The sequence below is a fragment of the Lampetra fluviatilis genome, chromosome 32 (assembly GCF_964198595.1).
Source record: "Lampetra fluviatilis chromosome 32, kcLamFluv1.1, whole genome shotgun sequence".
In the NCBI taxonomy this organism is placed as follows: domain Eukaryota; kingdom Metazoa; phylum Chordata; class Hyperoartia; order Petromyzontiformes; family Petromyzontidae; genus Lampetra; species Lampetra fluviatilis.
The window spans coordinates 4,690,093-4,716,633 of NC_136306.1; the positions used below are offsets into that span (position 1 = coordinate 4,690,093).

Here is a 26,541-nt window from a genome sequence, read left to right on the forward strand (position 1 = left end):
CTTAATATAAATAGACTTTTTATTAGATGTTTTCTCCTACAACATCAGATTGCAACGCCACATTAAATACGCACTACAATGACAATAGTTTATAGTTTAAAGCGATTTGAAGCATGTTTAAATTTTTTTGGGGGGGGCAGAGCTTTGTGACGTCATATTTGAGGGGGGGTCTGACTTTTTGTGACGCCGTGTGACGAAGGAGGGGGGGGCAAAAATCGTCCAAAATCGCGTGACGTCATTTATGGACGGCCCCTTATGTTTTTGGCCAATTGAAAAATATGAACTCCACCGAAAAAGACTGAATCCATTCGTCAATAACACTGCGTGTGGACTTTAAAAGGAAAAATATGCAATACTCGACGTTTCGGGCAATGGCCCTTCTTCACAGGCCACATAAAGAGGCCCACTTTGCATTGGCGAGCTTGCAAGAGATAGGCGGGGCTAAATGTCACGGGCTAGGCCCCGCCCACAAACAAAGATCCCCCGTAAAGTTGAATAAACTTTGAATAAACTATTGGGGCAAGTGCTGTTAGCGAGCACCGATGAAGGCCACCACCACGCAGGCCGCCTTTGTCTCCCTAGTGGCGATGTTTACTACACACCGCACCCGGTACTCATTTGAGGCCGAGTCGACCGAGAGGAGGCCCAGGACCGGTTCAGACAATCCTCATCGGCGTTGACCGTGAGTGGGAATCGAACTCGTGCGTGGCCGAGGTTCCCGGCTCACCCTCTCCCCCACAAGCTGACGTCACCGCGAGCAGGAGGGGGGGCGTGGCCTCAGTCGCCCCGCCCCCCCTCTTGTGTGACGTCGCCGCTATAAAAGCACCGCCCCCCAGCGCCTCGTGCGCTGTAAACACGGCCGGCGATGTCGGCGGGCCGCGGGGAGCGAGGCTCCTCCGAGCGTGGCAAGCAGCCGAATGAAGGACGCAAGAAAGGTGAGAGACTGTGGGGGACAACCTCACACAGACCACCGCTCGCCCCAGCAACACGTGGTCTTGTCCGTCTGTGTGTCCGCCTGTTTGTGCGTGAAGGTCGCCCACCTCGTGGTGCGTGTGTTTGTGTTGGTGAGTGAATGAGTTGGGGGTCCGTCAGTCCCCCCCCCACGTGTGGGTTCGAGCTGTTCCGTCTGGGGGTTGCAAGTGTCAACATGTGTGACACGTGTGTGTGTGTGTGACACGTGTGTGTGTGTGTGTGACAGGTGTGTGTGGTAGTGTCCTTTGGTGCGTGTGATGGGTGTGTTTGTGTGATGGGTGTGTGTGGTAGTGTCCTTTGGTGCGCATGTGTGATGGGTGTGCGTGTGTGTGTGATGGGTGTGCGTGTGTGATGGGTGTGTGGGAGTGTGGTAGTGTCCTTTGGTGCGTGTGTGTGTGTGAGTGATGGGTGTGTGTGTGTGTGTGATGAGTGTGTGTGTGAGTGATGGGTGTGTGTGTGATGATGATGGGTGTGTGTGTGATGGGTGTGTGTGTGTGTGATGGGTGTGATGGGTGTGTGTGTGTGATGGGTGTGTGTGCGACACGTGTGTGTGTGTGGTAGTGTCCTTTGGTGCGCATGTGTGAGTGATGGGTGTGTGTGAGTGACGGGTGTGTGTGTGATGGGTGTGTGTGAGTGATGGGTGTGTGTGTGATGGGTGTGTGTGTGTTGTTGATGTGTCTTTGTGTTGCTGTGTCGATGTGCGTGTTAATGTGTGTTGACGTGTATGTGTGTTGATGTGCGTGAATGTATTGTCTTTGTGTATATCTTTATTGATCGATGTGTTTGCGTGTTAATGTCTTTGCCGTGTGTGTTGTGTGTGTTCATGTTACTGTGTTTGGGGGAGCGGTGGTGCAGTAGTTAGCGCATTGCGCTACGAACCCGAGTTCAATTCACGCTCACGGTCAACACCAGTGACAACTATCTTCAACAGTGCTGGGACTCCCCTAGGTCTGTTCAGCCTCAAATTAGTACCTGGTACGATGTGTAAACAGGGGAGACAAAGGCGGCCGGGCATGCTGCTGGCCACCCACCCCCTCGTGTACCGTGCTGGCCTTCATAGGTGCTCGCTAACAGCACTTGCCCCTACAATCTGTTAAGGCTATACGGGGGGGTCTGTCTTTGTGTTCAGCGCATAGTTTCTATGTACACCTGTCCACGCGTGCCTTGTGTCTACATCAGCTGTCTCACCTATGACCGGCAGTAAATTAATGCCCAATGCGTCTATGTACGAGCATCTGTCAGTCATCTCGGTCAGTCAACCCATCACATCTGGATCTGTCCCGTCACCTCATGCCAACATCAAGCTATCCACACACTTCACGTGACGGCCTCAAAGTGCACCTAGCCTGGCACAAGCGCAGTGGTGAAATCACCACCGCGATTGTTGTTGTTGACGTCTTGTTGTGTGTCTGGTCTCAATGCTATGTCATGTGTGTGTCTGTTATTAATCGCGTAGGGCTATTTTGACCATACTTCACCACGCCGGTTAATGTGTGGATGGGTGAAGGTGGGGGGGTGAAGGTGGGCGGGGAGGCTCACAACCGGTTGAGATATCACTCTGCGCTGACGATAGCCGTGGCTAACCACTGCGCCACCGCTCCTCCATCCTGATGTGTGTCCATGATTCGTTTTCCTCTACATCGCACAGCTGCTCTGGACGTGCCGTGTGCGTGTGTCGGTGCACAGTGACGTATTACCTCCGTACGGTGCGAACGAAGTTCAACATGCATTGTGATATTCGGAACCTCCTGCGAAAACCAGCCAGGCAGGACCCTCCTTAAGAGAGGCGTAGCAGTAGCAATGGCAATCATCTCGTTCCTGAACACACCTGTACGGAAAGCGCGTCGGTCTAAATTCAACTATTCCGTCGACCAGACACCAGTGACGATTATTCTGAGCCGGTCGTGGGCCTCCACTAGGTCGACTCAGCCTCTAAATGAGTATCTGGTGCGGTGTGTAAAGATCGCCACTGGGGAGACAAAGGCGGTCGGGCGTGGTGCCGGCCTTCATAGGTGCTCGCTAACATCACTTGCCCCAAAAGTCTGTTGAGGATATACGGGGGGGGGGGGGGGTCGTTGTATTGTTTATACACACAGACATCACGTGTGCACACCTGTGAACGTGTTACCTGTGCAAACCTGTGATCGATGTCTTATCCTGAGGCATCTGTACATATTTATATCACCTGTACACACCTGGCATTACGTTTTACGGAGTTACCTGTGCATATTTGTCTGAGCACACCTGTGCTCAATGTGTTTGTGTATGGACACATCTATATGCCTTGACACAAACCTGCCCTTCATGCCTTGCATCTGAAACCAATCCTACACCTTTGTGGACACGTGTAATCAATACGTTGTGCCCGTACACACCCGTACACACGGTTTACCTGGACACTCCTGCCCTCAACGTGTAGTATAACTGATGGCTTTAATCTCAGTTGCCTTGTGGTTGTTGTTGTTGTTTGACTTGCATCCCACTGGGATTTTTGCACACAGCGTTGGTGTACGGTGGTTTTTCAGGAAGACTTTGCAGTTTTTTCCAGGATTTGTCTGTTTGCACATAGTCACTTTAAGATGTTTTCTCGTTCATCTTTTTGTTTTGTTGCGGTCGCACCTGATTCAAGAGCCGAATGGCTCACAGGGCTATTCCTAATAAACTCAAACTGTATCTAGATACATCTGCCCTCAATGTCCATTGTGGCTTAGTTTGGTGCCCCCATCTCCGCACATCAGATTAGCGCGGTTGGCTGCGTACGGTGCGAAAGAAGTTCAACATGCGCACATGGTGTGCGTGCACCAGTGGTGGGACAGTCCTGACCACACGCGGGTCCGTCCAGTGGGTTCAAGCATCACCTGCCGTGCTTGTGAGGATGTCCCGTGTACACACGCCTGCGCGCACGTGTGCGGGGTGGGTTGGGGTTGGTGTCAATCCACAGTGCCAGCTTTCGTGGTCACGGACGTCACATTCTTACTGCGTCATTGGCACCGTGGCCGTGCTACTACAATGTCTCCCCAAGTGTCGTGTGTTGTATGTCTTTGTAATGGGGAGCGGTAGCGTAGTGGTTAGCGCGCCACAAATCCGACGACCCGCGTTCGATTCCCACTTCGCGAACAATATCAGTGGTGAATTTTCTGAACCGGTCCGAGGCCTCCCCCTAGGTCGACTCAGCCTTAAATAACTGCATAGCGCGGGGTGTGTAAAACATCATTACTGGGGAGACAAAGGCGGCTGGGCGTAGTTTCGGCCACACGAGAACTCCCTCGTGTGCCGTGCCGGCTTTAATAGGTGCTCGCTAACAGCACTTGCCCCAACATGGACGGGGGGGGGGGATCTTTCTCTTGTGTATGAAGACGCATTCCACATCGTGTCTTACCTGTGCAGGCGCAAATAGGATGATTGTGGCGAGTGTGAAATGCATGGTGGTCTCGACCTGAGTGTTGGAACACATGATGGCGTGGTGAGCGAGTGAGTGATTGTGCATCTCGATACGTATTGTGAGGCTGTTGCGGATCGGTGGTGGTTTGGTTTAAACGCACGCTCTGTGCAAGTGTCTATGGGCCTCGGTATGTAGAACTTCTTTCGCACCGTACGTAGCCAAACGTGCTAATCGGAGGTGCGGGGGTAGGACGACAAACTGAACTAGAACAAGCTGCTTTACAGAAACACGTTGTCAATCTGGATTTAAAATTGAATGGTTCCAGTGGCTTCCTAATAATCGAAAGGAAGAGTGTTTTAAGACGGCCTTTGTACAATTAGCTACAGAGCTGTGAGATTTCAGGGGTGTTTGTGCGGGTGGGTGGTTACTGTGAGCTACTGTGAGTAGTTAGCCACTCATGGAGTTGAAGAGTGCCCAAGGCCACGTGGTTGCGGGTGAACCCATGCGTGAACGCACGTGTTGGACAGTGCGCGGTGGTAAACACGTGGTGTCGTCAGTGTGTACAGTGTACAGTTTGCATAACACGTGGTATGGTGAATGCGTTTAACACAGTGGTGTGGTTTGTTTATAAGCGTGGGGTTGTGTGGCGTGTTTATACATGTGGTGAGTGTGTTGATATGTGGTGTGGTGAGTTTATATGTGTGGTGTGGGGAGTGTGTTTAAACACGTGGTGTGGTGAGTGTGTTTAAACACGTGGTGTGGTGTGTTTAAACACGTGGTGTGGGGAGTGTGTTTACACACGTGGTGTGGGGAATGTGTTTAAACACGTGGTGTGGGGAGTGTTTAAACACGTGGTGTGGGGAGTGTGTTTAAACACGTGGTGTGGGGAGTGTTTAAACACGTGGTGTGGGGAGTGTGTTTAAACACGTGGTGTGGTGAGTGTGTTTAAACACGTGGTGTGAGGAGTGTTTAAACACGTGGTGTGGGGAGTGTGTTTACACACGTGGTGTGGGGCGTGTTTAAGCACGTGGTGTGGGGAGTGTGTTTACACACGTGGGTGGGGAGTGTGTTTACACACGTGGTGTGGTGAGTGTGTTTAAACACGTGGTGTGGTGAGTGTGTTTACACACGTGGTGTGGTGAGTGTTTAAACACGTGGTGTGGTGAGAGTGTTTAAACACGTGGTGTGGTGAGTGTGTTTACACACGTGGTGTGGTGAGTGTGTTTAAACACGTGGTGTGTGGAGTGTGTTTAAACACGTGGTGAGTGTGTTTACACACGTGGTGTGGTGAGTGTGTTTAAACACGTGGTATGGTGAGTGTTTAAACACGTGGTGTGGGGAGTGTGTTTAAACACGTGGTGTGGGGAGTGTGTTTAAACACGTGGTGTGGGGAGTGTGTTTAAACACGTGGTGTGGTGAGTGTGTTTACACGTTTAAGTTCGGGTTTGTTTAGCCAGGTGAGAACTCAAGACTAGTGTAAAAGAATAAGTCTCACTTGCTCAAATAAAAGTCGGAGCAACACATCTGTGAAACATAAATCAATGTTAAATCATACATTCCCCGGAACGGAAAATCGGCTCGGGCAGATTATTTTTAGACTGATCAGAGCACAATTTAACATTAAGTTACAGACAAAGTAGCATACAGGATGGCTTTTGTACTAATATGTAACACAAACGATATATTCAGTTAAAAATACAAGTCACGAAGAATCGACAGCTCGGCATCAAACTCGGGTTTAGATGGGAGAGGAACCCAGGGGCATTTTAAAACAGTTCAGGCATTACCAGAGTCGCATACCTCCACCAACTCTGGGTCTGGGTATATTTGTGGGTCTCTCTGTGCGAGTCTATGGGGCTCTGTGTGTGTCTATGGATGTATTGTGTGCGCCTATGGGTCTCTGTGTGACCCTGTGAGTGTCTGTGTGAGTCTGTTGTATTCTGTGTGAGTTATTGGGTCTGTGCGAGTCTCAGGGAAGCGATGGCATTTCACGTGTCTGGGGCTTTGACAGAGAATGAGTGAATACCACGTGGGGTTTGTGTTCTTGGTACAATGAACTTTAGTGCTGTAGGCCATCTAATATTTCAGGATATGTGTGTATCCATTTAATTAAATCAAAACGTATTTTTATTTTACCAGATATGGCCCACTGAGCTACGCTATATCGATTGGTTTATGTAGCTGTTTTTCAGAAGCGACCTGGCCACAAATGATAGCTCAACGAAGTGGCTTATTGTGGAAATTGATCGGAGCCGGAAACTCTAAACGCACGTTTCTAAATGTGGAGGGGAAAACCGGAGGACCCGGAGAAAATTACACGCGACCACGGGGAGAGAGACACGCGAACTCCAAATATACAGCAGGCGTCAGGGTCGGGATCGAACCCGCAACTTCCTGTATACCAGGTGAGATAGTAAACATCTCTCCACCGTGACGCCCCATTGAAAATGAACTTGGCCCAGTGACTCCCAGTGAGACTCCCTCCGAGTTCGATGAGATGATAACCGGTCTAGGATCAAAGACCACCACAGTAATGATTGGAGTGGTTAGTTTGTAGGATGAAGTCGGAAATAAACAATTTAGCAAATCTAAAGTGGTTGTCGAGGTTTATTTGATGTCAGCATAGTTTAGGAGAGGTGTGGAGGTAGCAGCTATCAAATGTTTCTGTGCAGATGAGAAATGTAGTTTTTTAGTCCCTATCTTCCCGTGGTGTGGCGTGTGTTTACACACGTGGTGTGGTGTGTTTACACAGCGGTCTGCTGTTTGTGTGCTTACACACACGTGCTGTGATTTTACACACGTGATCTTCTGTGGTGTGTTTGCACACATTGGGTGGTGTGCAAGCACACATGATGGTTTTGCAGTGCTGTGTTTACACTTTGCACACGTGTTGTGGTCTGCCCGTGTGTGTTTCCGGCTTAATTTTGCTAAAAGATCATAGATTACAGCATAGTGCTTAGTGTGCAGAAATCATTCACACATACGCACCAGACATACAAAGAACAAAGACCCCCCCCCCCCCAGTATAGCCTTAAAAAAGACTTTCAGGGCAAGTGTTGTTAGCGAACACAGAAACACACAACACTCACACGCACACACATGATGTTGCTACGTTTTCCCACACCACACCCACTCCACGCACATAACGCACATAACAAGAGGACTGCTCGGAGCATTTCCTAGTGTGCATTGGCGACCTTAATAGGCACTCACTCACTCGCCTTTGGCCCTGAAGCGCACGAGTCTAAAATGGGAACTTTGTGCGTGCCGATATGTGCGAGATGGTATGTCTGCAGGCGTGTGTGTGGGGGTGTGTGTGAGATGTGTGTGTGTCTGAGATGTGTGTGTGTCTGAGATGTGTGTGTGTCTGAGATGTGTGTGTGTCTGAGATGTGTGTGTGTCTGAGATGTGTGTGTGTCTGAGATGTGTGTGTGTCTGAGATGTGTGTGAGATGTGTGTGTGTGGGATGTGTGTGTGTGGGATGTGTGTGTGTGGGATGTGTGTGTGTGAGATATGTGTGTGAGATGTGTGTGTGAGATGTGTGTGAGATGTGTGTGTGTGGGATATGTGTGAGATGTGAGTGTGGGAGATGTGTGTGTGTGTGAGATGTGTGTGTGTGGGATGTGTGTGTGTGAGATGTGTGTGTGTGTGTCCGAGTGTGTTGAGTGTGGGGAGCGGTGGTGTACCGGTTAGCGCGCTGCGCTATGAACCTGGTGAACGGGGTTCGATTCCCACTCACGGCCAACACCGGTGACGATTATCTGAACCGGTCCTGGCCCTCCCCTAGGTCGACTCAGCCTCAAATGAGTTACCTGGTTCGGTGTGTAAACATCGCCACTGGGGAGACAAAGGCGGTCGGGCGTGGTGCTGGCCACCCAACCCCCTCGTGTGCCGTTCCGGCCTTCATAGGTGCTCGCTAACAGCACTTGCCCCAACAGTCTGTTAAGGCTACACGGGGGATCTTTGTCTGTTTGTCTTTGACCCGAGTTCGATTCCCGATCACGGCCACCAACACCGGCGACGATTCTCTGAACCGGTCCTGGGCCTCCCCCTAGGTCGACTCAGCCACAAATGAGTGGTGTGTACACGTAGCCACCAGGGCCGGATTAAGATTTTGTAAGGCGCCCTGGGCTCCAGGCACTGTGAGCCCCCCAGTAACATTTCCAAAAGGAAAACCAAATTAAAGAAAATTTTAATTGATTTTTACAAGGCTGACAACAAATAAAATTCAGCATTCACAAATGAAAAAAACTTTTCCCTGGTGGCACCCAGGCAGACGAATCGCAGCTCTGGCGACCCACGGCCTCGTGTGCCGTGCCCGCCTGCATCGGGGCTATACGACTCGTTCACGACACTTGCCCTAAACAGCCGGTTCAAGGCTATGGGGGGGGGGCAGTCTGTATCTTTGTTGGGCGGTGTTAGTCCACGGTGTCAGTCCACGGTGTCGTGGTGATGGACAAGAGAGGGGTGTGTGGGTGGGTGTGGTGTGTGTGTGTGGTGTGTGGGTATGGTGTGGGTGTATGTGTGGTGTGTGGTGTGGGTGTGTGGCGTGTGTGTGGCGTGGGTGTATGTCTGGTGTGGGTGTGGTGTGTGTGGTGTGTGTGTGGTGTGTGTGGTGTGTGTGTAGTGTGGTGTGGGTGTAGTGTGTGTGGTGTGTGGTGTGTGGGTGTGGTGTATGTGTGGTGTGGGTGCATGTGTGGGTGTGTGTGGGTGTGTGTGTGGTGTGGGTGTGTGGGGGTGTGTGGTGTGTGTGTGGTGTGGGTGTAGTGTGGGAGGGTGTGTGGGGTGGGTGTGTGGTGTGTGTGTGTGGTGTGGGTGTGTGTGTGGTATGGGTGTGTGTGTGTGGTGTGGGTGTGGGTGTGTGTGTGGTGTGGGTGTGTGTGGGGTGGGTGTGTGTGGTGTGGGTGTGTGGTGTGGGTGTATGTGTGGTTTGGGTGTATGTGTGGTGTGGGTGTGTGTGGTGTGGGATGTGTGCCAGACACGCGGATACACAAAACCCAGCCCAAAATAACCCAGCCCCCACCGTGGACTCGCGGGAGGCTGTGTGTGTGTGGGGTGCGTGTGCTGTGTGTGTGGGGTGTGTGTGGTGTGTGTGTGGGGTGTGTGTGGGGTGTGAGGTGTGTGTGGGGTGTGTGTGGTGTGTGTGTGTGGTGTGAGTGTGTGGTGTATGTGCTGTGTGTGTGGGGGGGGGTGTGTGTGGGGGGGGGGGGGTGTGGGGGGGGGGTGTGTGGGGGGGGTGTGTGTGGGGGGGGTGTGTGTGTGGGGGGGGTGTGTGTGTGGGGGGGGTGTGTGTGTGGGGGGGGTGTGTGTGTGGGGTGTGTGTGTGTGGGGTGTGTGTGTGTGGTGTGTGTGTGTGCTGTGTGTGTGTGGCGGGATTAAATACGGGGTCACGACAGACACATCCAGGCACGAACATTTACAGCTAACCGCCCGCATAACGAAATACAGTACCCACAAACACACAAACACACGCGCAAACAAATACCCTCAATATAGCCTTTAAGAGACTGTTGCGAAGGGTCAAAGTGCTGATTGGAAGGGCCAGAACGGCACACGAACGGGTGGCTGTGGGAATGGTGGTCGATTTTTCGCCCGGCTCAAGGATAAAGACAGATTCACCCCTCGGTCTATGGCCTCGAAAAGCATGTTGGTGAGAGTGAGTGTTTGCGAGCACCACGCACGGCTGCGGATCAATGGGCTCCTCCTGGGTTCAAATCCACGCACATTAATCCATAGCCACAAGACGCACAATGACAAAAGATCCCCCGTTATAGCCTTAGCGGGCTGCTGGGGGCAAGTGCAGTTCGCGAGAACCTCTGAAGACTGTGGGCACGGCACACGAGGGGGGTGAGTGGCCAGCACCACGCCCGACCGCCTTTGTCTCTCCGGTGGCGATGAGTGGACTTAGCGGAGGCAGCAGGACCGGTTCAGATAATTGTCACTGTTGTTGGTGGCCATGAGCAGAAATCGAACTCGGGGTCACCGATCTCGAATCACGGCGTGTTTTATAACCGTAGCGGTATTTGTCCCCGCATATAGACACGCACGTACACACCATGCAGACACACTCGTACATACAGACACACTCGTTACGTGCACACTCGGTGCTTAATTCCCCCACTGAATATTTCCTGGGTCGCAGCCTGGAATAGTAGGCGCGTGGCTTGGGCTGCGAGAAGGCTATGGGCCCTCTAAGGAGGTGGGTGGACAGCGGTGGGTGGAGGAGAGAGATTTGATGATACGGCGGTGACGACTAATCAGTGGCAGGTGGGGTTGTGGTGAGAGGTTGTTGACCAAGGCTCGCCTTATCTCGCGACTCCTTTTTCAGGAGGGTCCTGCCAAGTGTTTTTTGCAGAAGGAGGGGCGATGATTGCTGCTGCTGCTGCTTGAATAAGTTGCGATGTCAATGTACACATTTGGGCCTTGACGTTGGCACCCTCTTTGGGCCTACTCCTGCGAATTTCTGTACATCATGGGGCCTTTGGCGTCCACTTTGAAGCGGACGACACCTAGTATCTTCTTGGTTCTTTCGGTAAAGTCACGTAGAAGGGAAGTCATAAAATATTACTTCCCTTCTACGTGACTTTACCGAAAGAACCAAGAAGATGAATCCCTGCAGTCACGAAAGCTTTAAATCGAAAGACACCTAGTATGTTAACGGTCAGTACACCCGCAGTAATAACTAGGGCGGCCGCGGGAAGTCGAACCGCTGACCTCTGTAACAAGCGGTCAATGAGCTACCCACGGGGCAATGTCACCGCCAGCCCAAGAGAGAGAGAGAGTGGTGTGGTTGGTGTTGGAAGGAGACCAGGGGTGTTGGGGTGGGAGATTAAATCATCAGTTGAGAGATTTGGAATCACAGTGACGGGTAACTCTGTGAGATGGGATTTCATAGATTGTCAGCATGGATGTTGAAATGACTGGCGATAACGACACGCACGGAGTGTGACACGCTTCACAAAGAAAACCTCGCTCAATTACTGGGGCAGCTCTCTCCTTGAAACAGCCAAGCCCTGAGCCTATTCCTACCCCAGACTTTCACAACAGCCACTGGCCATAACCACAGCCACGGACTGCGGCCCTAACCAGAGCCACTAACTGCGACCCTAACCAGAGCCACTGACTGTAGCCCTAACCACAGCCACTGATTCTGGGTGGCCCCTTACCACAGACCCTGACCCGAAGTCTTAATTTAACGCTGCCGCCCAGTGCTGCTGGGCTGCCACTAGATGTCTCTGTCACGCCACAGGTTGACTGGGTGCGCTGAGAGATGTTAAGGAGATGTCAGCTATGGATTTTGGAATGAATCTGTGCGGAGCTACGAGTGTCACCACCCCCCCCCCCCCCCCGTTACGCACGGTGGGTTGCTAATAGGTGTCTTAGTGTTTTTGAGGATTGCAGCAGCGATGTTGCAGTGATGTTGGGACATCACTGCAGACGTGGCAAGATTGGAAATCGCTGCAATCCTCAAAAACGCTGAGACACCGATGAGCAACATCAGTAAGGACGAGTGCTTTCAGCTTTCCCAATTAAAAAATAGAGATCATATCATACTCTTACTACTACTCATACTAGAGATGATATCGTCATCCTCTCAGCCGACAAGGGCAATGCCACAGTCATCATGGACAAAACCACATACAATAACAAAATTCAGGACCTACTTAATGATGGTAGCTATACACAAATTTAAAGAGATCCCACCAACAGCTTCGTTACGAAAACCAACAATATCATCATCGATTCGACATCTTTAATCGAACCAAGCAAGCGGTTTTCCTTAAAACCCTCTGCTGCTCGATTTCTCTAAGACGAAGGTACTTTGCAAACCCACTGGCTATCAACAAAGATTCGTTCATGAAGCCATCCACAATATACAGACACAACTTCAATCGAGAAGATGGGTACAAACTGAGCAATCATTGGAAGGACGTTATCAACCAGCTGAAATCATAACTGGCTGTGATGTTCCCATCCTACCACCTCCTGATGTCCGTTGTTGTTTTCGGCTCTCTCTACATGAACAGGTTAAATTTCCCACTAACACAGCCACCTCGCTCGCCAGGCTCGACGTTGCTGCTCTGCGATTTCACATTAACATGCTAATTTCTCACATTAACATGCTAATCTCTCACATTAACATGCTAATTTCTCACATTAACATGCTAATCTCTCACATTAACATGCTAATATCTCCCATTAACATGATAATCTCCCATTAACATGCTACTCTCTCACATTAACATGCTAATATCTGCCATTAACATGCTAATCTCTCCCATTAACATGCTAATCTCTCACATTAACATGCTAATTTCTCACATTAACATGCTAATTTCCCACATTAACATAGCTACCTCCATGCCCTCGTCGTGGAGGCCGCTTTCCGATCTTACATTAACACGCTAATCTCTCACATTAACATCACTAGCCCTGCCCACTTCGTTTATGACCCTTGGGCTACACACATTTTAAAACCTTTCAAACAGTCTGCCTCAGCAGCTTTCCCCCTCTGTTTTCTTCCTGATGACGAACGCTTGTGTTGCGATCGAAAGGTCGTAGTTTTTTAAATTATTTTTTGTTATTTTCTTTTAACCTATCTACGTGACTTTACCGAAAGACCCAAATAATTTGCTTGCATTTTCTCTATTTGGCACATCTGTTTGTATTGTTCGTTGCTGTATCTCGTTGACCCGTCCGGACTCGAATAGAACCCGCAACCTTTGGATGATTGCAAGTCCAGTGTGCGCTAGCCATTGCACCACATCAGCTCGTGATGCGTTGTTAATGGTTAATGCGGCGGACGGGCAGTGGCGCAGTGGTGAGCGCACTGCACTACGAACCCGGCGACCGCCGAGTTCAATTCGGCCTCAAATAAGTACAGTCTAAATCAAGAATCGCATTGTTACATGTTGAGAAAACTAAATTGCTTTTATTTTACCAGGTAAGGCCCACTGAGCTAGAAAGTTCTTTTTCAGAAGTGACCTGGGCACAAATGATAGGTCAACGAAGTGGCTCATCTTCTTGGTTCTTTCGGTAAAGTCACGTAGAAGGGAAATAATAAAATAATAAAAATAAAACATAATAAAATACTATTGTATTTTATTATTGTATTTTATTATGTTTATTGTATTTTATTATGTTTAATAAAAATAAAACATAATAAAATACAATTGTATTTTATTATGTTTTATTGTATTTTATTATGTTTTATTTTTATTATTTTATTATTTCCCTTCTACGTGACTTTACCGAAAGAACCAAGCAGATGAATCCCTGCAGTCACGAAAGCTTTAAATCGAAAAGAAGTGGCTCATCTTGTGGAAATGTATAGCACCCAAATACTCTCAACGCGTGCTCCGAATGTGGAGGGAAACACCGGAGGACCCGGAGGAAAATCCACGCGACGACGGGGACAACATGAAAAGCTCCAAATATACAGGGGTCAGGGTTGGGATCGAACCCAGGACTACCACCTGTATACCAGGCGAGGCAGTTAACATCTCGCCACCGCGTTGCTCCTTGTTGGGGTGATTCCCCATGCAGACTTTGTCTTCTTCCACTGAGACCACGTGCGGTGCCTCTGTTAGTTGCTCACAAGTGACGAGGGCCACCCCGTCTTCTGGCCGGGCCGTTGTGCAAGCGAGCAGGGTCGGTCCCCATGAGCTTTGGTGGCCGGACAACCGAGGGCATGGGGGGGGAAGGGCACGGGCCTGTGGTCTGTGCTACCAGGCGTAGCCACCAGAGGGCAGTGCAGACTTAGAATTGTTATTTATACTGGAGATAATTCCTTTTCACTGATGTCTATTAGGTGCGGGTCAGAAAGTTACACCAACAACAAACAATAGCAAAAGAAAAACGATAGGAGTGCAAATTATAGGAAATGTACACATATCACTAAAATAAATAAAATAGATAACGTACATAAGTTAAAATTGTATAAGTAAGACCAATTGCCAAGATTGGTTAAGGGTTGCAAAACAAAAGCAAGAACAGTCCCAGACCACACCAATACAACGCACAGTTCTGCAATAAAGTTTCACGTTAAAATTGAACGATCGATACATGGGGAAGGATGAAAGTTGCAAACCACGTGAGCAAATGCAGCTGTATCCAGCGCGAACGTTAAGGGAGGAAACGAGGTTGCTGCAAAATGTTGGTGCTGCAACGGCAAAGGCGTTGTCACCTATTCCTATAATTGCTCTTGGGAAGGCAAATAGATGGACGTGGTTTGACAATGGGGTTAATGAATTAGCTGAGTCGAGCGCAGATTTGCCACTAAGGATTTTAGGGATGAACCGGGCCCAATGTCGATGGGTGGGTTAGTGAATGGATGAGCTGTGAGTGGTTGAGTGTAGGACTCAGATCTCGTCTGGCCAATGAAGAGCAATGTGGCTCTCTGGCTTGTGTGCTATTGTGCAAAACGTCGCCTATTGTTTACGTTTTCTCTTTAAGGCCACACACGATGCTATCGACGAATGTTTTGGGTTCTTTGTGTTATTTTAGATTCAGTTCCAAGTCACATCATGGGACCTCCTTTGCCCGTATTAAATTATGATAATAGGGGTTTCCATTTTCTGGCAATAGAACAGGTGTTGAGATGTTAAAACACCAAACTGAAATTCTAGATTTGAAGCTTTCGTGACTGCAATGATTCATATTCTTAGTTTTTTTTTCGGTAAGTCACGTAGGTAAAAACATTAAAAAGTAATGTTTTTCACCTACGTGACTTTACCGAAAAAAAAAAAACCTAAGAATATGAACCAAACTGAAACCTTTGCAAGGAAACATTTCTGCATTAACCACAAATACTTGTGGTGAACATGCAAACAAAAAAGCACGTGTTTTGACAGTAGTATGTGCAATGTACAGTATGTGCATTGCAATGTACAGTATGTGCATTGCACATACTACTGTCAAAACACGTGCTTTACATTGGGACCTGTTCATCCCTAACATCCTGAGTGCAATGCACATACTATCAGAACACGTTTTTTTGTTTGCATGTTCACCACAAGAATATGTGGTTAATGCAGACATGATTCCTTGCAAAGGTTTCAGTTTGGTGTTTTAACATCTTAACACCTGTTTTATTGGCAGAAAGGGATAAAAAAAACTATGATCAGTTCCAAGTCATTTAGCCGTTAAATTGCTTCACCTGAAAGTTGAATTGCAGATAGACCCACTCACCCACACACTCAACCACTCACCAACCCGCTCACTCATCAACCTACCTACAGTACCCACCCAACCACTCACCCACTAAGCATCCACTCCTTCACTTGCTCACCCACCCACCCACTTATCCAACCATTCACTCATTGACCAATTCCTTACCAACATAGCACACACGAATACACAAGATAAAACACACGTCTTACGAACACCACGTTTACTGTAATTGGCTGCTATAAATGTAAAGTATTTGCCTGCTATAAATTAGAGTATTTTACGGTATTTGGCTGTTACAACTTTCCACACCATAAGTCACTTGATTGAGCTATGATTTGTGGCCAGGCCGCTTCTGAAAAAGAGCTACATAGCTCAGTGGGCCTTACCTGGTAAAATAAAAAGAGAGTTTAGGGAGTTAAAAAATTAACCCGTAAAAACAAAGTTTTTCACTATAAATCCTTTATATGCGTGGCGGCTAGAGTCCTCTCGTCCTCTGGCTTGAGATGGCTGCCACCTATGGGTCAGATGATTGCCTGCCACCATTAAGCAATTGGTAATTACATATAATAATTTTTTTTTCCTAAAAAGTGTAACATTTTTAAAAAAAATTCACGAAAATACATTGTCACGCACAACGAGTCTGTATGCAAAATGTAAACTCGATTGGATCACGGGAAGTGGGTTAAAAACGACCGAAAGATTTGCACGGTCGTAAGCAAGCAAGCAAGTGAACTTAATATAAAGGATTTAAAAAAAGAGAGTTTGACTGCAGGGGTGGATACGTGGACACTGTCGTGGCCTGAACAAACTTGGTAGCGTTAACATTCCACCACCTAACGAGATTGTCACATCATGGGACCTTTTTGCTAATATCAAAGAATCTTAAATATAAAGCAGAAAACATACATCCGTTTGTTTGTGTGAAGCAGCAAAAACTCTCCAACGCTGAGCTCCGGCGTCATGACATTTCTAAGTCAACGAGACTATTTTCAGCTCGCCACGTCATTCCCTTTCCGAGTTGCAAAAATCGACCCTTACGTATAAGTGGGTGAAGGTTGAATTTCCTCGAGTGAAAAACATCCGATTTAGTTAAATTGATTTGCTTCGGCTTTTATTCTTTCTTGCAAGCATCACATTTTTTCAGGATTTTTCAGTGAAAATAAGGGAATATGAAATTTATCCAAGTCCCGGGCGAAGCCGGGTAGTAAAGCTAGTAAAAAACAAGAATAGGTTTTACCTTTTCTGGCAATAAAACAGGTGTCAGGATGTTCAAACGGTGTTTTTTTCTGGAAGACTTTGCTGTTTTGTTCCAGGATTTTTCTGTTGCGTGTGGTCACTTTAAGATGTTGTTCATGTTTTTGTTTTGTTGCGGTTACACCCGAGTCAAGAGCCGCATGGCTTCACAGGGTTCTGCCTAACAAATGAAACTGAAAGGAAGCAAGTCTGCATCAACTACACGTACTTGTGTGAGATTGTCAGGTTTCCACAGATAGTGTTGTTATTATTGTCGGGTGGTGGAGGGGTTGCTGACAATAATGTTGACAGAACACTATTGTACTGTGCCACGTTTTCTCACCCAGCAACGAAAACGGTGCAACAAATGATGTTGGTGGTGCTGGCTTTGCTACGTTGGCAGTGGTGCACAAAGCATAATAATCAACAAACTCAACACGTTCCGTGTCAATAGCACTTTGTGTGTGCGTGTCGCCTCCAAAGGAGACGCGTGAAAGGCGACGTTTTGGGCAATGGCCCTTTTCATGGAACATAGTCCAGAGAGCATGAGTGGATAAGAGTAAGAGTGTATCACATCTTCTTGGTTCTTTCGGTAAAGTCACGTAGAATGGAAATAACAAAATAATAACAATTTAACATAATAAAATAAAAATTCTCACGACTTTTCGGCCACAACACAAGCAGCTGTCCTCAGGTGAAGAAACAGAGCTGTCGGAAAGACAGCGTCCCAATGAACACCGCCAAGCTTGGCAGCGTATATTTCAGCTGGGTCACGGGGAGGAGAGCGCCTTGACAAAGGAGTTCACATATCAACAACGGAATTAAGCATTTTGATGGAAAATGTAGATATGGGATTAGTCACTCCTTGTGGAATGTGTAGGTGGTGGGGGGAGTCTCAAAGTCATATTATGCTCGTGTATTATGTAGGATTGGCAGTGATAAAGGGAGGAAGTAGGATTAGCAGTAATAAAGGGAGGGAAATTTTAATCGTAAGGAGCTGCAGCAGCCAAACCACCGCGTATCAAGCTCGTGCATTGTGTGGGCAACAAAGAGGAAGTTTGTAAAGAACTGCAAATGCCCTACTACCATATAATACACCTATGTCATAAAACTAAATATAAACTACATCAATATAATCAATGTGCTCAATATATTCTCCAATAAGCTGAGCTATTAACATTAAGTAACTGGGTATACACTACACTATATAATGACTACCATATAGTGAACTGATAAAAAAAAACTAAAATAGAAAATACATCAATGTAATCAATGTAATCAATATACTCTCCAATAAGCTGAGCTACTAACAGTAAGTCATACATTACACTTCTATGTCGCAAAAAAATAATAATATGCCTCCAGATAAACTTTTTTCTTATATCACACGGACATACCCTGTACTATAGACTGTCATAGACAATTCTAGATTTGAAGCTTTCGCGACTGCAAGGATTCATATTCTTAGGTTTTTTTCGGTAAAGTCACGTAGGTAAAACATTAAAATTAATGAAAGTAAAATAAAATAAAAATCACGACGTTTCGGAGGCAACACAAGTCTCCGTCATCAGGTGGGACCGTCACAGCCAGATGTGCCAGATTAGCTGCATCAAGTGAGGCAGCTAATCTGGCTGTGACGGTCCCACCTGATGACGGAGACTTGCGTTGCCTCCGAAACGTCGTGATTTTTATTTTATTTTACTTTCATTAATTTTAATGTTTTGCCATAGACAAACCCAACATTGAATTATACACTGCGTTACTATAAAGTGTATCACAGTTTTTTTTTAAGAACAAGGACACGAGACAACGCAATTGATTTCTTAGAGGATCCTGTGCTCTCAGAATCAGAATATTTATTTCTACTGGAGGAATCCGATGAGCTATAAAGATCTTTTTCACAGATGTCTAGTAGGGGCAGGTAAGAACGTTACAACAACAAACAATCCAAAAACATCATAGTCGTGAAAAGTACGAGAAAGGTAAACAAATCACCCAAAAAACACACAAATGAAACTAAACCATCCCCATCCTACCAAGCAAAGTCCACTGAGGTATTAACTTGTTTTTCAGAAGCAACCTGGCCACAAATGATAGCTCAACAAAGTGGGCTTATCATTTGGACATTTATAGCAGCAAATTAATCTAAATAATTGCAATGCACGTTTCTAAATGTGGAGGGAAAATCCGGAGGACCCGGAGAAAAAAAAATCCACGCAACCACGGGGAGAGAGAGAGACACCGCAAACTCCAAATATACAGCAGGCGTCAGGGTCGGGGATCGAACATCCGGCCTCCTGCATACCAGGCGAGGGAGATAACGTCACAAAGGACATTTCCCGAAACGTCGCCTATTACATATTTGTTTATTTGAAGGCAGCAATCGGCGGTGTTGAGTGTTTTCGCGAGCGGACTGGGTGGTTATCAACGTTGGGAAGAAGTCACTCCCGATGGTGGGGGCCAGGGTGGAGACGGGTGGGAGGGAGGAGGTGGTGGGGAGGGAGGGAGAAGGAGGTGGTGGTGGAGAAGGAGGTGGTGGTGGGGAGAGAGGGAGGGAGGGAGGAGGTAGTGGTGGTGGGGAGGGAGGAGGTAGTGGTGGTGGGGAGGGAGGAGGCGGTGGTGGGGAGGGAGGAGGGAAGTGGTGGTGGGGAGGGAGGGAGGGAGGAGGGAAGTGGTGGTGGGGAGGGAGGGAGGTGCCGGTGGCAGTGTGGGGGGATGCGTGGCGGCCACGTGGTCTCAGAGAACAACCCCTTGAGCGATATAATGAATGAAGTGAAGAAAGGAGCGGCACATACATAAAGGATCTTCAAAGCCAGAACCCACAGAGCCTGGCAAGACAGAGTCGGGGGTGAGAGTGAAGCCGGCAGGGACTGTACAGTATATAAACTAAACTATCTGTAACGTCTACAGCTTTCATTGACTACAGTCTACAATACACACTGTATATCTTTGCTGGTCACACGTCGGTGCTGACGGTAGATAAAGGCCGGCGAGTACACAACAAACGCTCTTTTGTGTTGTGGTCTCTAGGTATTAAAGGCTTGGGCGGATTCATATCTTAGCCACGTGGGCTTATTGGCGAGGCGTTTGAGATTAGTCCATCTCAAGAGCTCAAACGCGTTAGGTGTTGTGGTGGAGAGGTGGGTTTGAAACTTGCAGGACTGGGTGGTCATTAATGAGTTAATTAGTTACAGGAAGGAGAGAGAGAGGAGGCAGGTGGAGGTTGGGTTGCGTAACGCTGCGTGGGGTGAGAGACAGTTTGTTGTTACCGGTCGCAGTTTGACGTTTGCCTAAAAGTTCGAGACGTCCCGGTTCGATATCCGATCATCGGTTCATTCGTGCCGATCGAGTCAACTGAGCAAGGTGGGAGATCGATTTTATTTGTCTAAATCACGGTTTTGCTGAGCACAAGCCGCAACACGCCAAGCGGACAGTAACAAACAGCAGTGTTATTAAAGTTGTAATGTTAGATTAGAGTTAGCACGATTATTATTACTGTGTATTATTTTTGTAAAGGGCTTTAGAAGCTCTTTGTTGGGGTAAGGTCATCCAAGTCTCGTCAAGGCACGCAGAGGATTTGACTTCGTGGACTGCTCGTGTGCGGATCACCGGGGACGTTATTAGGACGATAAAGTTGGAGCCCTGAGTGAGGTCACAGGGGTCAACCTGAGTGAGGTCACAGGGGTCAACCTGAGTGAGGTCACAGGGGTCAACCTGAGTGAGGTCACTGGGGTCAACCTGACCCCCTGCAAGCGCTCACCCTGGCGGACTCACGGGAGCTCACGCAGACTCGCATCCAGAAGATCTGGGTGCCGAGACACGGGGACGTGGCGCCCAGGAAGGCGTGTGAGTACACGTGGAGAGAGTACACGTGGAGTGAGTGTCGGTCTGAGTGCACGTGGAGTGAGTGTCGGTCTGAGTGCACGTGGAGTGAGTACACGTGGAGTGAGTGCACGTGGAGTGAGTGTCGGTCTGAGTGCACGTGGAGTGAGTACACGTGGAGTGAGTACACATGGAGTGAGTACCAGTCTAAATACACGTGGAGTGAGTGCACGTGGAGTGAGTACCAGTCTAAATACACGTGGAGTGAGTACCGGTCTAAATACACGTGGAGTGAGTGTCGGCTCGAGTACACGTGGAGTGAGTACACGTGGAGTGAGTGCACGTGGAGTGAGTACACATGGAGTGAGTACCGGTCTAAATACACGTGGAGTGAGTGTCGGCTCGAGTACACGTGGAGTGAGTACGCGTGGAGTGAGTGCCAGTCTGAGTGGAGTATTTTTTTGAGCACGCGTGGAGTGAGTCCTGGGGGAGCGGTGGTGCAGTGGTTAGCGCACTGCGTTCCGAGTTGGATTCCCGCTCGCGACGAGTGAGCGGCACGTACTCATCAAGACAGATCCAGGGCCTCCCCTGGGTCGCCTTGACCTTCAGTGAGTATCTGTGTCAACGTCGTCGCTCGGGAGACAAAGGCGACCGGGCGTGGTTGTCTTGTGCTGCTCAGATTACACGTGGCTTGTATACACAACACGTGGTGCACAACCAATACAAATGACATTGTGGTTATATGTACACATAGTATGTCCGTGCACGTGCAGTTCATACACACTCTGCAGTGGCAATTTTTGCACACCGCATCGGGTCCTCATTTGAGGTTGAGTCGACCTAGGGGAGGCCCATAACCGAGTTCAAATGACCCGCCACTGGTGTTGGCCGTGAGCCGCAATCGAGCTCGGGGTCGCCCTAACCTCTAAGCCACCGCTCCCCCCACTCACAATGCAGTCGCATACCTAGGCGAGTACACGCGCGTGGTCGTAATGGCACGTGCGTTCCATATTTAGCACTGTGCACAGTTCAGTTTGGTGTTTGAACCAGGTCAGACCTCGGGAGACGGGGTTAAGAGTAGGCCTGAACGATTAATCGATTTTAAATCGAAATCGCAATTTGAAACAATGCGATGAGCAAATCGCAAAGGCTGCGATTTTTTGCGATTTTGAAAAGTCCTATTTCTTATTGGAATTGGTTTGTTATTTTATTATTTTAACTTTATTTAACTTAACAATTGTTCTATGTTTGCTTGCTCTATTTGAATGAAAACATTTTAATAAATACATGTTGGAAGCAATTAATATATTTTAAGTTCTCATCCTTGCATTAGAATATATAGAGCAGTTGATATGTTGATGGTATCATGTGGTAATGCTCCATCACATGTTTTTAATCTATTACACAGTGAATATTGAACTGAAGCTTGACTTAGATTGTTTTATCGCAATATCTGTCAGAAAAATCGCAATCAGATCATTTCCCCAAATCGTTCAGCCCTAGTTAAGAGTGCCATGTGCAATAAGTGACCCGGGTACTTATTGATACCTTACATGGCACACACAGTCACACGCGGCACACTGCGTAATGATTCGCGGTTCAACCATCGCCAACCGAGCGACGTGACACAAATCTAACTGAATAAGAATCTTTATTTATCCTGGAGGAATCCGATGAGCTGTGAAGCTCTTTGTCACATGTGTCCAGACTCTCACAGCCTGGGACTTATTCGAGGCTGAGTCGAATCCGTGACCTCGGATTCGAACTCGGGGGTCGCCGGCTTGGTAGCGCGGTGCGCTAACCACGGCGCCACCGCTCGTCCACTGCATCACCCAAAATTAGCATCATTAGCCGGTGTGGTACAATGGCTAGCGCACACTGGACTAGCAATCGTCCAAAGATTGCGGGTTCCATTCGATCTCCCGGAGCGGCACTTGAATGTTAAAATAATTGGGCAAGTAAAATCCCACGTGCTCGTGTCCACTAGCCAGCAGTACGAGTTCAGCGCAGTCCGCCAGTTCACACTTACATCGCGACCAACACCTACACCTTGAACATCACCTGAACAGGTACCATCACCTGCATCGCGACCAACACCTACACCTTGAACATCACCTGAACAGGTACCATCACCTGCATCGCGACCAACACCTACACCTTGAACATCACCTGAACAGGTACCATCACCTGCATCGCGACCAACACCTACACCTTGAACATCACCTGAACAGTTACCATCACCTGCATCGCGACCAACACCTACACCTTGAACATCACCTGAACAGGTACCATCACCTGTATCGCTACCAACGCACCACATGCACAATCTGAACAAATACCATCACCTGCAGCGATATCATCACGTATACCGTTACCATCACGGAATTTACTGTACCAGTAGTATGTGTACCAACATCTACACAAATACCACACAACCCAATACCATTGTACAAGGCCGTAGCCATGGAGTCAACATTGGGGGGGGACCAAATCTTCCAGGGGGTCTGGGGTCCCCCCCCCCCAATTTTTTTTTAAATTTGAAAACGAATGTCCTGCCTGATATGTAAAAAAATGCACTAACACATGGGATGGACTTTTTATTTATTTTTTACAATAATGTCTAATAGTGTATTGTATTACATTGCTCTGTTCTGATATTTTTTTTTTTACCTTTTCTTGTTTCATTGTATGTAATGGCAGAGATTAGGGATTAATAAAGTACAACCATAACCACAATCATATAAACAGGAATATATTTTATAGGTAAGATATTAGAGGGGGGGGGCATTTTGAGCATACAGTATTTGAATATTGGGGGGGATGTCCCCCCCTAATATATTATAATTACGGCCTTGCCATTGTATTAACATCACCTACCGACACATGCACCATCTCCTCCGCAAGTACCATCACATGCAGTGACCATCACCCCACATGTGTACCAACCAGCAATTCCATGAATACCACAGTCAACGCCATGGTGGCGAGATGTTAACTACCCCATGGTCGCGTGGATGTTTTTCAGGGTCCTATTGTTTGTTTCCCTCCATTTAGAAACATTTGCTTTAGAGTATTTGGCTGCTATACATTTCCACACGTTGAGCCACTTCGTTGACCTCTCATTTGTTCCCAGGTCGCGTCTGAAAAAGAACTATTAGCTCAGTAGATCCTTACCTTGTAAAATAACAAGAGTAACACTACCCACACCCGTGCCATCGTTTCCACGAGTTACCTATAGGTGGGGGGGTGCATGGGTCACCTAGGGTGATGGCATTTTGTTCTCTTAACAAATGCAACAAAAATGCATGCCCTGATAGTGGCATTGTCTTTGTGCTGTTCGGCTTTTGGCGTCCTCTGGTCTAACACTGTTTGAGACGAGACTCTAAAGAAAGTTGTCTTTGGCCGGTGGAGCAATCAGTTTAAAAACAATGCATCATATACTACCAGAGCATGTTTTTTTCGTTTGCATGTTCACCACAAGTACGTGTGGTTAATGCAGACACGATTCCTTGCAAATGGTTTCAGTTTGGTGTTTTAACATCTTAACACCTGTTTTATTGCCAGAAAGGGTAAACCTATTTTTATTCAAATGCACGGTTCACGATTATGAAAATCGTGATTATTTTAAAACCACCGCTATCTGCCCTTAGCATGGGTTGGTGGGTCTGACTGGCGTGGCGGTGTAACGAGTGAGGTCCTGTGATCAGCTGAGCTGGTTTAATCAAGTTGGACTCCAGTAAGGGCTTGTGAATTCCTCACCTTGCTATGAGGCCATTGAACTTGAAAGTCCTTCGGCCCAGCGTTGGAGGGGGGTGAGGTGGGCGGTGGCGGGTGGCCGGGCTCGCAATCTCAAGGTTGCTGGTTCATATCCTCGTTGTGGGGGCAGGGGGTGACTTAATCCATCATCCCGCCACTCTGGGGGGGTCCATAAAGTAACTACTATTTTGTGGGTAAGTCAATAGCGATGGTTGTGTCCTGCCAGTTTGGGAGAGACTTGCCCCCTGCCATAGTCACGTGGAGTTTCCACCACTGGTTCAGGGCTGTAACCAGTGGCTCGATGCTCATTTGAGCGCTAAACCGGTCTGAATATAATCTGTCCGAGACGATTTGCATTCTGGGCAATTGATAATCTAACTGACACTGGTTTTGTTTGTGCAATGTTTTTTATTTATCACGCGGCGCAGTTTTGTTTTGGTGCCGATTTCAGTTTTTTTTTCATTGCCGTACCTTTATTCTATTTGTTTAGTTATCTCGGTCGCCCCAGGTGACACTTGGGAACGAGACTATCTTGCTCCCTTGAGTTCTCACACAGCTGGTTAAACAAAATCCACTCGAAATTATAAACTAGAGATCTCAGTATCTCTATGGGTCTCTATCTCAATGGCTCTTGATGGGTCTATATGCATCTCTACGTGTCTCTATGGGTCTCCATGTGTCTCTCTATCTATCTCGAAGGGTCTCTGTATTTCTGTGTTGCTACGTATCGCTATGTGTCTGTTTCATCTTGGTCACCAGATCAGTCATTTGCGTTTCAGACTGTCCTGCTCTCTTGATTTCTTACCTGGATACACAAAATCGACTTGAAAGCTCTGTGGCTCCTCACTGCTTATTCTGACCCCACTCAATCATCCATAGTATCGCCAGTTCACCAGCATTGAATCAGGCCAGTTGGACCCTGCTAATGAGACACTGAGGAAAACCAGTCCAGAGTTTTTGCTTGTCATGAAATAAATGCTGCTGAATTGATGAACTCGCAGAAGCCTGTGTGGCTTGTAAAGAAATACTTTAATTGTTTTTATTTGGATGAGGCAGATATGTGTAGAGAAATTGTCAGATTTTCATATTGTTACTATATTTGTATTCAACCAGAATCACAATATTTATTACTCCCTAAGAAATCTGAAATTCAAAGGGCTACCTTATACAGTACTTTAAATGGGTCAGGTGTGAAATCGTTATGCAATCCCATTATGTAAGAACGCACACCGCTGCGCTCCAATCGACACGTTTTACTCTGATTTATAATTCACTGCATCGTTCATCGGGCTCGCGGGGGAGGAGCGGTGGCACTGCAGTCGGCACGCCGCACCGCTTAACCCCGGCTACTCGAGATCGATTCCCACTCGCGGCCAACCCCAGCGACGAAATAATTGCTCCCTGTCATGGGCCCCTCTCCACCAGTAGGTTGACTCGGACATAATTGAGTGCCTGTCTGGAGCGGCGTCTCAACATCAGCCCTGGGGAGACAAAGGCGTCTGGGCGTGGTGTTGGCCACACCAACTCTCACTTAGGTGCACCGTGTGCTGGCCACCATAGGTGCTGCACGCTAACAGCCCCAACAGTCTGTTCAGGCTATACATACAGAAGGTCTTGTTATGTGTGTAGAGGCCTGTCCATGCTTGTGTGTGTGTGTGGGGAGCGGTAGTGCAGCGGTTAGCGCGCTGCGCTACGAACCCAACGACCCAAGGTCGATTCCCGCTCACGGCCAACACCAGTGCGATTATCTGAATGGGTCCTGGGCCTCCCCTAGGTCGACTCGGCCTAAAATGAGTACTTGGTACGGTGTGTAAAATATTGCCACTGGGAAGACAAAGGCAATCGGAGTGGTGCTGGCCGCCCACCCCCTCGTGTATCGTGCAGGCCTTAATAGGTGCTCGCTAACAGCACTTGCCCCAACAGTCTGTTACTGCTGTAGGAGGAATCGTTGTCTTTTCGTCTTTGTGCTGGCTGGTATGTGTGTATGAGTATGCTGTTATGTACATGTGGGTGCCTGTCCACGCAAACAAATCCACATTCCTAACCACAATGAACCAGGGGGACCTATGGTATTGTTGATGTTTCAGATATCTTGAGATACGTACGACCTTTGACATGTTGGTCAAGGTTAAAAAAAGAGATACGGTCAAAATATTTTCGCCGAGCTCATCTGGAACGTTTTTCGTTTACATTTTCGTCCTTTC

At 47.8% G+C, this 26,541-nt stretch overlaps 1 protein-coding gene across 4 annotated transcripts in view; it reads left to right on the forward strand.

Moving 5' to 3' along the window:
* Positions 1 to 821: 821 nt before the first annotated feature.
* The window catches only part of LOC144943662 (6-phosphofructo-2-kinase/fructose-2,6-bisphosphatase-like), a 47,854-nt gene continuing 22,134 nt past the window's right edge, over positions 822 to 26,541 (forward strand). For 3 of the 4 annotated variants that reach the window (XM_078871348.1, XM_078871350.1, XM_078871351.1), the window contains exon 1: positions 822 to 935. In XM_078871348.1, the coding sequence (XP_078727474.1) occupies positions 866 to 935 (70 nt within the window). In that variant the 5' untranslated portion in view covers positions 822 to 865. Of the gene's footprint in view, positions 936 to 19,570; positions 20,606 to 26,541 lie in introns of those variants that run through there. The other variant, XM_078871352.1, reaches the window with a different exon arrangement.